Source organism: Dendrobates tinctorius, unplaced genomic scaffold, assembly GCF_039654945.1.
Source record: "Dendrobates tinctorius isolate UK_male_01 unplaced genomic scaffold, ASM3965494v1 ptg000115l, whole genome shotgun sequence".
Taxonomy (NCBI): Eukaryota; Metazoa; Chordata; class Amphibia; order Anura; family Dendrobatidae; genus Dendrobates; species Dendrobates tinctorius.
In genome coordinates this window covers 3,170,629-3,183,607 of record NW_027361783.1, presented here as the reverse complement: position 1 = coordinate 3,183,607, position 12,979 = coordinate 3,170,629, and the positions used below count along the sequence as shown (strand labels likewise).

General features: G+C 42.8%; 1 protein-coding gene across 1 annotated transcript in view; it reads left to right on the top strand.

Annotated features, from left to right (window-relative positions):
* The window catches only part of JARID2 (jumonji and AT-rich interaction domain containing 2), a 192,560-nt gene that overhangs the window by 115,314 nt on the left and 64,267 nt on the right, over window positions 1-12,979 (top strand). The window contains exons 4-5 of the mRNA XM_073589950.1: window positions 410-579; window positions 7,402-7,578. Coding sequence (XP_073446051.1) covers window positions 410-579; window positions 7,402-7,578 — 347 coding nt within the window. The remainder of the gene's footprint in view (window positions 1-409; window positions 580-7,401; window positions 7,579-12,979) is intronic.

The window sequence follows — 12,979 nt, the reverse complement described above, 5'->3', positions numbered from 1 at the left end:
CTGCATGTGAACATGTCTTTACTGGAAATATTTGCATGGCATGCCTTTGAGAATCTGCCATCTCTATCTAAACCGGGCACAAGAGGTTAATAATGAAGTATATGGAACATTTCCAGCTGTAGGATCTGCCTACTTGCAAAACGATGTGCTTCAGGCAGTATGAGAAACGCCATTTTCTGTGCCGACATAGCTAATGTAGCACTATGACAGTCTGGTTACAGATGAAGTCCTTATTGTAAAAGTTATTCACTGCTCTGTGTATCATTGTGTAACTAATCCTGTGCCCACAACCCCACGAGTTTCAGTTTTCTGTGATGAAAAGGAGTGTTGGATGAGTGATTTTATGTTTAGTTCTGAAGTGCTCGTGGTAAATGCTCTGAATATTGATCTGATGTCTTTTGTTCTTTAGGCCAAGGCTGCAAGCACAAAGAAAATTTGCCCAATCCCAGCCAAACAGTCCGAGCACAACCCCCATCAAAATTGTGGAGCCATTGCTACCCCCCCCAGTTACTCAAATATCTGACCTCTCCAAACGCAAGCCTAAGACTGAGGATTTCCTTACATTTTTGTGTCTTCGAGGTAAGATTCTCTCATATTATTTATAAAATGAATATATAGACTAGGGCTACATGACAGCATGTGACGCACAAGAGCAGCACCGTGACAATTATGATGGAGTCATTACATCTTATGATTTCCCATAGTGTGGCATCGTGATCTTCCAAATTTTTATAATTTTCCGGCTAGTCTCTTGTCATTGACTTCAATGCAAGTTGCATGCCATTGCAACTCACATACTTGTCTGCGATTTTGGCATTGAATTTTTTTTTTTTTTTGTTAAACATCACAGATCGAACATAGTTGTGTAACTGGAAATCATAGAGTTGTTGTCGTATGAGATGCATTACTTTTTAGGCCTGTTAATATTTTGCTGTTGGGCTAAAGCTACACATCAACGTTTCATTCCAGGCTCTGCCGAAAACATCAATTGCACTACTTGCAGTCACGTGACTCTTGTAGCTTGAGGTCTGGATGTAGAAAAAATAACCAAATCGCTGATATATCATATGAAAGTTGAGGTCACGTTGTCCAATTTCAAGAAAGTGGGTCCCAAACTGTGTACAATAAGTAAGGTAACAAGACAATCCCAAGGGTCCATCGCCGGCTCCCTGCCGCTGCTCCGGTCCCGATGTTTTGACTACAGCGTTGATGTAATGTCAACAGTGCATGTCACCGCTTCAACCAGTCACTGAGCTCAGCATCGTGTGTGCTGTCAACTTCGGTGCACGAGCAAGGAGCTCATTGACTGGTTGCAGTGGTGACAAGCGCTATTGACATTACATCACTGCTGTAATAAAAACATCTGGCCGGAGCAGCAGGAAGGAACCGGTGATGGACTCTTGGGATTATCCCTATTTGCTGATCTTGTTACTTTACAGTTTGGGACCCACTTTCTTGAAAATGGACAACCCATTTAATTTTAAGCCTACATGGAAAATGTCGCATGCAACCAAAAATCCAACAAGTTTGTGTCCTTTTAGGTCATGGCAAAGTAACCCAATTGACAATCCTTAGATGCAATGTCAGTGCAACACCTCCACCTCATTCAGTGAGTGTAGCCCAGGCCATTTACACATTGAGAATGGTTGTGTTGTAATTTTTGGTCGTTTTGTAAACTCGGATACAGAAGGTAGACTTCTTATATCTAACCTAGCTGAAGCTTCTAGCATGAAATGGATTAAGAGGCAACTCTGGGATCGCATCTTGGCATAAATGTATAGTGCACACAAGCCATAGTAATAATCAGGGTTTCATGGAAGTCTTCACATCTTAGTTACTTTACCAACAGATTTATTTTATGTGTTTCATAAATGTAGTGGGATAATCATTTTTGGATGTAAGGTCCCATGCACACAACAGCCTGTGCAGCAGTGGTCAGAGATGTTGCAGTTGACTTCTACCAAGTTGTAAAGGTTCCTTTGGGTGCCATGTCTTATTTATGCTTGCTTATATCACGCTATTAATGCCACAGTGCTTAATAATTTATTATTATTATTATTATTTATTGCGCCATTTATTCCATGGCGCTTTACATGTGAAAAGGGGTATACATAATAAAAAACAAGTACAATAATCTTAATCAATACAAGTCATGACTGGTACAGGAGGAGAAAGGACTCTACCCGCCAGGGCTCACAATCTGCAAGGGATGGGTGAGGATACAATAGGCGAGGGTAAAGCTGGTCGTACAGCGGTTAGGTTGATCGGTGGTTACTGCAGGTTGGAGGCTTGTCAGAAGAGGTAGGTCTTCAGTTTTTTTTTTTTTAAGGTTTCCACGGTAGGCGAGAGTCTGATATGTTGGGGTAGAGAGTTCCAGAGTAGGGGTGATGCACGGGAGAAAGCTTGTATGCGATTGTGGGAAGAACAGATAAGAGGGGAGTAGAGAAGGATGGAGGTTGCGTGCAGGTAAGTACCGGGAGACTAGGTCACGGATGTATGGAGTACACAGGTTGTGAATGGCTTTGTATGGTTAGGGTTTTTAACTTAGAGTAGACTGGAGGGGTTGCGAGAGCGTTAGAGGGGAGGCCACAGAGCAGGAGGTTGCAGTAGTCAAGGGGGAAGATGATGAGGGCATGCATAAGAGTTTTTGCAGATACTGAGTTGAGGAATATATGGATCTGGGAAATATTTTTGAGTTGAACTCGCCAGGAAGTGGAAAGGGCTTGGATATGTGGTTTGAAGGAGAGATCGGAGTCAAGGATTACTCTTAGGCAGCGAGCTTGTGGGACTGGGGAGAGTGAGCAGCCATGTACTTTAATGGATAGGTCTGTTGGGGGAGTCGAGTGAGATTGGGGGAAAGATGATGAATTCTGTTTTGGCCATGTTAAGTTTTAGAAATCTAGCGGAGAATAAGGATGAAATAGCGGCAGACATTCTGGAATTTTGGTTAGTAGGGAGGTGATAATCTGGTCCTGAGATGTAGATCTGTGTGTCATCAGCATAGAGGTGATACTGAAAGCCGTGAGATTCTATGAGCTGTCTGAGGTCGAAGGTGTAAATGGAGAAGAGCAGGGGCCCTAGGACTGAACCTTGCGGGACTCCGACTGATAGGGGGTGAGGTGAGGAGGTGGTGTGTGAGTGGGAGACTCTGAAGTCCGGTCTGTTAGGTATGAGGAGATCCAAGATAGGGCCAAGTCAGTGATACCAAGAGATGAGAGGGTCTGTAGTAATAGGGAATGGTTCACTGTGTCAAAGGCAGAGGACAGAGTAGTGTCGTTTGGCTTTGGCAGTCAGTAGGTCATTGGTGAGTTTTGTTAGGGGAGTTTCAGTGGAGTGAAGCTGTCGGAAGCCAGAAAGTAAGCAGTTGAAGAGGAAGCAGGAAGAGAGGTGAGAGGACAGTTCGAAATGGACATGTTGTTCCAGTAGTTTTGAGGCATAGGGGAGAAGTGATATGGGGTGATAGATACAGAGGATGGGTCAAGAGAGTGCTTTTTGAGGATGGGTGTGATTGATGCATGTTTCAGGCATAAGAGGAAAACACCAGTTGTTAGTGATAGGTTGAAGAGATGGACATCATAATCACTGTCCCCATTGGGACTCCCAATCTAAATTCCCCATCAGTATGTCTACATAGTGTGGTGAATATATAAACTCAATGAATAAGGACTATCTGAAATGCGATTCTGTAGTTCGATACCTTACAGGTTTTTAATGGATTTGTAGATTTTATTTTCAATAAACTTCAAGTATTTATGAATCTCTTCCCTTTGCTGGATTTTTTCTTCTTTTGCTAACCTACAAACTACTTGCACATGGTGGGATTTGAACCCAGGACCCCAGTGCTGCAAAGCTACTCTGCTAACCACTGAGCCACAGTATTGCAGTACGTTCTGAGCTATTGACCCCTAGAAGAAAACCTCCATAGCCGCTACACGCATGCTGTAATCATATGGTATGTAAGGCAAAAAACATGTGTCCAAAACAGGACACAATATGCAATTTGGGAGGATCCATGATATGGAGCAATATTTGGGCTCCTTTAGTCTCCATGCTGTTTAATCATCTGCATCAGGGGCGGACCTACCATTAATACAACGAGCTGTAATGGGGCCCATTTCCACCTACAAAGCAGCAAGTGCCAAAAGGTGCATTATGATGACCTATTGGACTGCAGTGTGCCCACTTACTGCCATTGCACAGGACCCCCAATTGTATGTCTGTCTTTGTTCTGAATCTTCCACTATATATATATATATATATATATATATATATATATATATATATATATATATATTAATATTGATCTGTAGCAAGACTCATCATACAGATGTGTTAATTTTAGGCTCCATTGAGTTTAGTTGGGGATCACTGTATAAATATCACAGATTGTTGCTTAGTGAGAACGAGACCTTACAGTGCACAGTACATGTGGTCGGTAAAGAACTTTACAAGAAGATGATTGTTGCCTTTCTGGTGCTGCATGATACATATGACGTGTCTAGCCGTTTTCCATGCTATGATTTACAGGCTGCGACATATGTGAAATATACAGATCTCGGTGTTGGATGACAAGTGTCACTGCCTGCATGTGTAGGGTATGCACAGGTTGCAGACTTTTACCAAAAATTACATTTTCCCTCCATTCACTATTAAAGTTGGCATGGTCAGTTCTTTTAATGATCCGCGCCACGTGATATTATTATAAGGTTTCCTATGCGATGGAATCGGTTGATTGATCTGAGGGCTGTATGGCTTCAGTCCTGCCTTACCAGATAATCAGTGATCATAATGCCAGCCTGCCCTAACAAGTAGGTAGCCCAGAGATTCCTGTGTGCATGTGCGTAGGAGTCATTTGGATCATATCCTGGCTATGGTAATTTTATGACTCCGCTCATCACCCAGCACACCGAGAATAGTGTCCGGACACTCGAAGGCACCAAGAATTTGCAAACATCATGTTAATTTTATTGATGTAATTAACCCGAATGAGATATTTCAGCCTTCTTGACTCGCAGACCATAATGTCCTGTGCTTCGAAATGACGCTTTAGAATGTACCCGGGTGAATACATATGGGTTCTGCTAATGTAAACATGGTGGCTTGGCTGCCAGCTAACGCTGGGGAGGAAAAGTAATGAAATGGTTTTTGGCAAGCAACAGGCATCTTCAGTGCTTGCAGTTAATCCAGCCGCTTGCTCCAAGTCTTGAATTATTTCATCAGATCTTAAAATGTCCTGAAATTAGTCTGGAACGAGGAGTGCTTGTAGCTGTGATGGAGAAAGAACAGCTTCTATCAGCATCCTCGCTGGTACAGTCACTGCTTGGCGTACATCATGGGTGGTGGCGTTCGCAAAGAACACGATGAACGTACCTGGTACACGCCTAATAAATGCCTTTTAACATTTTCCGGTTCATTGGCTGCATTTTAACTATTATTGGTTACATCAAAAAAGTAAAAACCTTCGCACACAACTCTCATAGGAGCTGATTCATTAAGACTGTTTTGTACGTCCGTGGGTCTTATTGTTCACTAGTCAGTCAACCCCTTTGCAATCAATGTAAAATAGTAATTTTATTATTATAGCACTATTTATTCCAAGGCGCGTTACATGTGAATCTGCTATATTCCCCTCTGGGGCAGGTTCTGTTTCAGCAATAACGGCTTCTACTCTCCCAGTGTTCACATGACATTGTCACATGAGCCCTGCAGCCAATCAGCTGCCGCTTCACTCTCCCTTCCTTATCTTGGTTTTTGAGGCCTAATCAGAGAAGTAAAATGCAGAGATGATGTGTCCGTTACTGAGCTGCTTGCTGCAGCTTTGATAAAGCAGATTATCGCTAGAGGACTAGTAAACCTACCAGGTAGTAAAGCATATTCATGAGATCTGTATATCCCGGTTCCCACCACTGATTGGCAGCTTTCTGTGTATAAAGCTGCCAGTCAGTTTGTGTGGGTGTGGGTGTGGGTGGGGGGGGGGGGTTACATGAAACTTTGGATTCAGAGAACTGGTAGATCTCTAAATAGTGATTTCTTTTAATCAAAATAGCAACAACAGCCCAGTAAACGCTGCATCTCTGGAATTCGGGTTTCTGCCCCTTTATTGTGCTGCTCTCAGATGGGGTAGCTAAAACTTGATGACAGATTCCCTTTAATTACTCAAGAATGGCTGGAAATGTTAAAAAATCTGTAAATTACAGAAGATCTTGTTTTTGCTTGCACTATCTGACTATGTCCATTTATGAAGATGAGAAAAGTTCTTTACGTTTGCACAGTCTAAAAATTACACAATACTGATAAATTTGCTTCAATGTGTCCGTGCTTCTTATGGCAAATAATCAGATTACAACTTTAATTTTTTTTTATTTTTTTTTTAAACTTGGCACAAAAAAAGAAAATGATCCAATGCCGTAGTCAACATTGACTTAACCTAGTATAAGTTATTATGCATGGCATGCATTAGAGTAGGGTATTCGGCATGTCCGTGTGACTAGTCCATAGTACAATATAGCTTGGTGCAGTGGGGTCAACAGGGATATGAATCCTCATTCTCCTAATTAACAGGCATATGTGTGCTCATTCAGGGGCAATTACAGATCTGTTATCTTCCTTGCAAAACATCCATGAAGAGTGATGATAATCCCTTTAGCCTTCCTTTCCACGGCATAAGTAGCTACAATTCAATGTAGTTGGCATCGTTTCAATAATGCCAGAGCTACAGAAGTTAATAATTTTTTTTTTATTTATATGGCGTCTTTATCTAGTCTCAGCCTCTTGATATTCTTTCTATGTATAAGACACTGATTTTTTTTAAATTTTTTTTAAACTATCTTTCTTTCTTTTTCTTTATTTTTTTTTTATATAGCGCTAACATATTCCGCAGCGCTTTACACACACATTATCATCACTGTCCCCATCGGGGCTCACAATCTAAATTCCCTATCAGTATGTCTTTGGAATGTGGGAGGAAACCCACGCAAACACGGGGAGAACATACAAACTCCTTGCAGATGTTGTCCTTGGTGGGATTCGAACCCAGGACTCCAGCTCTGCAAGGCTGCAGTGCTATCCACTGAGCCACCGTGCTGCCCTATCAAATTATTATTATTATTATTATTATTATTATTATTATTATTATTATTATTATTATTTAACTAAAAACGGGCTCTGGACGTCGACTAAAACAGCATAAAACCCATTTCCTAGAAGCAGCAAATTGCAGGGAAGCATGAAAAGCCAGTCGTCATTACAGCCTAAAAATTATCCCTTAATAATGAATGGCCATACTGAGGTATCACACGTTCATGGTAATTAGGAGGGAAATCCTTTGTGTAGATGTTTCTGGTGTCATGTCACTGGGTGTGCGCTACATAAATGCAATGATCACTTTTGTCTCATCCTTAGGTTCTCCTGCGTTACCAAGTAGCATGGTGTACTTTGGAAGCTCTCAAGATGAAGAAGATGTTGAAGATGATGATGCAGAATTTGAGGACATAAAAATGACCACCACTAACACTTCATCCTCATGCCACTCTACACCTCGGAAAGGCAAAACGCAGAAGCATGTCACCAACGGACATGGTTAGTAGCATTTTAAGCAGATATTTGTCGTGTTATACATCAGTGATGCTCGGTGCACAATTATCGCTGGAATTGTCGTGTGAATGAATTCTTAAAATGCTGCAATGCATTAGAACATCTCCCATTCACCTCTTCAGGATGTACCTTGAGACGTGGCAAGTACGTATATAGACTATTATCTGTTCGATCACATGTCTCATTGTGGAGGTATTCTCCCACAGCAGTATTGCTTCTCTGATCTTCTGGATCTCAGATTAAAGAGGACGTTAGGGAAGACTGGCCGACTGGCCAATTTTGCACCGCCCCCCGACACAGCTGATTAGGAGGTCTTTTCCTATGTACACCCACTGGAGAGGCCTTTGTTGCAGGGTGGACTAGTCAGGTCTCTCCCTATGGTCCCTAGCCGACTTTTCGGACCATGCAGCATTTAAGAGAGAACCATATCTGGTTACAATCGCCCAGCCACACTCTCATTCATGCTGCACAGGTTTCTGGCAGCATGAATCTAGTGAAAGGTTCTCTTAGAAAGAACAGCAACAAATCTAGAGGCCACTCAAAGAACCGCTATGCACACACCCAAATACATAAAGTAATACACACAGTTTTTGTCCCTGTAATTGTACATTGTGGCTGCATTCCTATTAGATACTGGTTAGTCGTGCCCGTCCACATTCATGTTTCTAGGTACACTAGGTCCAGCAATATTGACCTTAGACAGTTGTCCCCTACCCGTGTAAAAATTCTGGATGGAGGAGCCACATGTGTTAGTGACTTCACGGTTAAGTTCTTGTAAGATTAGTTGGAGTTCGTGACGGCGTGCCTGTTGAGTGTCTGCATCTGTTTGATAGGCTTTTGTGGTGTAACAGTCAGAAGTAAGGGATCTGTCATTGCCAAAGGACACAACAGATGTAAATATGACGATTATCATTTATGTCTGTAGTGATCAGCTGTGATGACCAAATAGTAGCATAAAAATATTCAGTCTCTAATAATACTCTACAGAATGTCCGCAGTGAAGTTTTTGCCATCAAATGTAGGTTAAACTTGAAGGGACTCTCTAACCAATTTTTCTTATGACATTTTGAGCTGCACAATGTAGGGGCTGAGACCCTGATTCCCAGCGCTGCTTGTTGCAGTCTTGATAAAATCACTGTTTAACCTGCTGCAGATTTACCAGTTCTCTGAATGCTGAGCTCTGTATACACCACTGATTGACGGATTCGTGTGCGCACTGTGCATAGGCAGAAACCTGACAATCGGTGGGGCAGCATTATACAGAGACCATGAATAAGAAGGACTAAATGGCAGTAGGTTTACTAGTCCTCTAGTGATAATTTCCTGTTAAAACAGCAATTTTTTTTTTAATCAAAACTGCACTCCTCAGCCCAGTAAGTGACGCATCACTGGAATCAGGGTCTCTGTCTTTAAATTATTATGCTGTGAGATGGGGTAGCAAATACCTTGTGACAAATTCCCTTTAAAGAGGATCTGCCACACTGTGATCTGCATACATCATGGAACTGATCACATAGCTCTGATTACTGAAATACTTTAATTCTTTCAGCGCACTCGGCGTTTTACGAGTTGTACTATACACCCCAAGTGTATTCGAGCTGTACACCATCTGCTCCCACCTAGCTTACAGGGAATCGGTCATCATACTTCTACTGCCTGTCTTCCCAATTCCCTTGCCTGACTCTTTTCTATGACTGACAGGTGACTCTTATTTTTAGTAACCTTCCTTCCCTGTCAGAGATCCAATGGAAGGCCATGCTTCCCCCAGGAAATGCATGCACAGCAAGGTCCTGACAAGGCAGCCTGTCAGGGTCTGATGCAATATACATAGTGTCCACATTCCGCCAGACACTGACTGTCTTCTTCACTGCTTGTTCCTGTGCCAGTCATCCTAGTGAAGAAGCCTTTAAGGGTAAGTTCACACTAGGCGGTTTTTTTTGCACATTTTCAGCCGTATGTTTTACAGTACTAGCTACATCTAGGAGTTTTCAGAAATCTTATAGTTTTTTCGTCATCAGTATTTTGTGCTTTGCATGTTTTTTTTTTTTTTTCTTCACAATAGAGCATGTCACTACTTTCCTGTTTTCCACCCATTGACATGAATGAGTGGTGAAAATTTGGAGCAAAAACGTGGGTATCGGGTTTTACTACGTTTTTTTTCTGCTAAAACTTGATTTTGTAAAATAGGATTTTTTTTTGCACTAAACTTTATCAGCATGCACAAGAGACAAATCTAGCATGCCCAAACCGTTGCAAAAAACGCAACAAATACCCAAGCCAAACCTGCTTTTTTTTTTTTCTGCAGCTTCTTACCTACCAAGAAATCAGGATTTGCTGTAGAAGAAAAATGCTGAAACAAAATGCCCGGTGTGAACTTTCTGTTAAGGGCCTGTCACACTAAGCGATATCGCTAGCAATATCGCTATAACTTGTGATGTTATAGCGATATTGCTAGCGATATCGCTGTGTCCGATACTTACCTACGACCCGCTCCCCCGCTGGTTATCGCTGATCGCGCGAGAACGTCCTGGACTGTTTCTAGTCGTCAGCTTCCTGCTGCGCTTCCTGTGGAGAGAAGAGCGTGGAGCCGGGCGGGAGGACGCAGGATCGCCTAGTGTGACAGGTAAGTAGCGCCCCCCGCCCCCAGCGATGTCGCTGGTGGGGTCTGCCTATGTGGCAGCTCACTAGCGACCACTTAGCGATGCACCAGTTATCCTGACGGCGTCATATCGCTGGTCGGGATCGCTGGTACATCGCTAAGTGTGACAGTACCTTTAGTGCCTGACTTGACCTGCTAATTATACAGCTAGGCACTGGCACTAGATCCCACACTAGATCACTAAAAGAGTGACCTGTCAATAACTGACCGGTGACAAGCAAGCGGTGGATGGGGGATAGGGAAAAGAGGCAGACAGTTTAACAATAAATTTCTTTAAGCCATAAACCCAGATTTCTAAAATAAAGCTATTGATGTAATTGGCACTTCAGCGTCTTTACAAAGATGGCATTAAGGGGGTTTTACACATAGCGATATCGCTAGCAATATCGCTAAAGCATCACCGATTTGGTGACGCAGCAGCGATATTGCTATGTGTGATACTTACCTCCGACCGGCTCCCCCGCTGTCTGTCGTTGATCGCGCAGCTCCATTTCTCGTCGGGCGCTTCCTGCTGGGCTTCCTGCTGGCGCCGACGAGCGACGCGTGGACGCGGACGGGAGGACGTCAGGATCGCCGCGTCTGAAAGGTAAGTAATGACCGCTGTATCACTGCTGCATCGCTGTGAGATCTGCCTTGTGTGGCAGATCACTAGCGACCATTTAGCGACGCACCAGCGATCCTGACCGGGTCGTATCGTTGTCGGGATCGCTGGTGCATCGCTAAATGTAAAGGGGCCTTTAGTGTGGGGTATAAAAACCTGATGGGTTCTTTCTAATTGACAAGCTCCTCTCACTGCCGTCCTCGCTGCCCCTGCTGTTGAAACCTTGCACATACTTTGTGGATGCTGCTGACTCCTTAGCCTACACTAAGAAAGTGACCATCTTCCTGCAACATGTTGAGTGTGTCATAATTTCTAACAACTGCAAGAACAAAGTTCGACTAGGGTAACTGTACGTGTACATTATATCTATGGAAGATTTGCCCAGACATCAGGAAGGTCTTGGCTGTCAGTTACAGTGCTGGGGATGGGAGGGAGGAGATGAAACTGAATATTGATGAACCGCACCATTAACATTATTTACATATTTCCTTGAAATAAACCCTTTTTTTTTTAAACGATAGAGGAAGTCTAGAAACCTTACAGGAAGTGCTGTGAGTGGTGTCTAATGAACCGGACTCACTGGTGACATTATATTTGCACATTTTCTTTGTAGTGACACATCAACTGTAATATTTCCCAAGTGGTGATAACATGAAATGTAATCTTAATGGATATATTGTCTCTGGATTATTGGGCTTCGTCATTTCAGCTGCTTCTTTGAGATTATGATGTTGCACATTGAGTTAATCTGCCATTTATGCTACAAGACTTTGGAATCCAGTTAGTAAGAGCATCAACACTCTTTAGCTTAGTTTATTACCCTACTTCACTACTTGTCATTTTTAAATCCAACCAAGCACACAGACTGTCTATCCGATTCCCATTTCCTCCTCCATCTCAGTCTTTCTTTGAAGCCAGTCACTGATAAACTACCCAGTTTAAAGAGGACCTTTCAGACAGATGTCATCTCACAGTGCTGTTTGCTCTGACCAACCCCCTCAATGACTTCTGTGAGATGGGATCTGGAAGTGTATGTAGTGATGCATACAGTGGTTTACTAAAGTCCCCCCCTCCCCTGGCATTTTCCGTGTTTTGCTACCTCGAATTATTGTAATTATTGTGAAGTATACAACAAATAAAACAAAAATAACTGAAAAACTTCAGTGTGCATAACTATTCACCTCCCTAAATTCAGTACTTTGTGGAACCTCCTTTTGTGTCAGTTACAGCTACAAGTCACTTTGGATAAGTCTCTGAGGTTTCCACATCTTGCCACTGGGATTTTTGCCCATTCCTCAAGGCAGTACTTCTCCAGCATATTCAACTTAGATGGTGAACAGCAGTCTTCAAGTCTGACCAGAGATTCTCAATTGGATTAAAGTCTGGGCTTTGACTAGGCCGCTCCAAAACAATGTTTCCCCTTAAACCACTCGAATGTTGCTTTAGCAGTATGCTTTGGGTCATTGTCTAGTTGGAAGGTGAACCTCCGTCCCAGTCTCAAATCACTGACTGAAACAGGTTTTGGTCAAGACAATCCCTTTACTTCACACCATCCAGCTTCCACTCAACAAAGACCATTTTCCCTGTCCCTGCTGCCAAAACACATGGTGTTCTTAGAGTGATGAGCTGTGGTGGTTTGGCGCCAGGCAAAGCGTTTACCTTGGTGGCCAAAAAGTTCAATTTTGGTCTTATCTGACTACAACACCATCCTCCATACATCTGAGGAGTCTCCCACATGTCTTTTGGCAAGCACAAAACAAGCCTTAGGGTATGTGCACACTTTGCGGTTTCTGCTGCGTTTCCACAGCGTTTTTGGCTCTGCAGAAACGCAGCAGATTCTGCTGCGTTGTACAGTACCTTTATTTCCTATGGAAATATAAAAAAGCTGTGCACATGCTGCGTTTTTTTCCGCTCGGTTTTGCTGCGGTTTTCAAAACGCAGCATGTCAATTGTTTGGTGCAGAAACGCTGCAGTTTTACACCTCATCTATTATGAGGTGTAAAACCGCAGAAAAAACGCAGATAAACCGCAGCACTTTGTCCTGCGGATTTCCTGCAGTTTTCTCTACAAAATCCGCAGAGACAAAAAACTATGTGTGCACATACCCTTAGGCTTTCTCTCAGCAT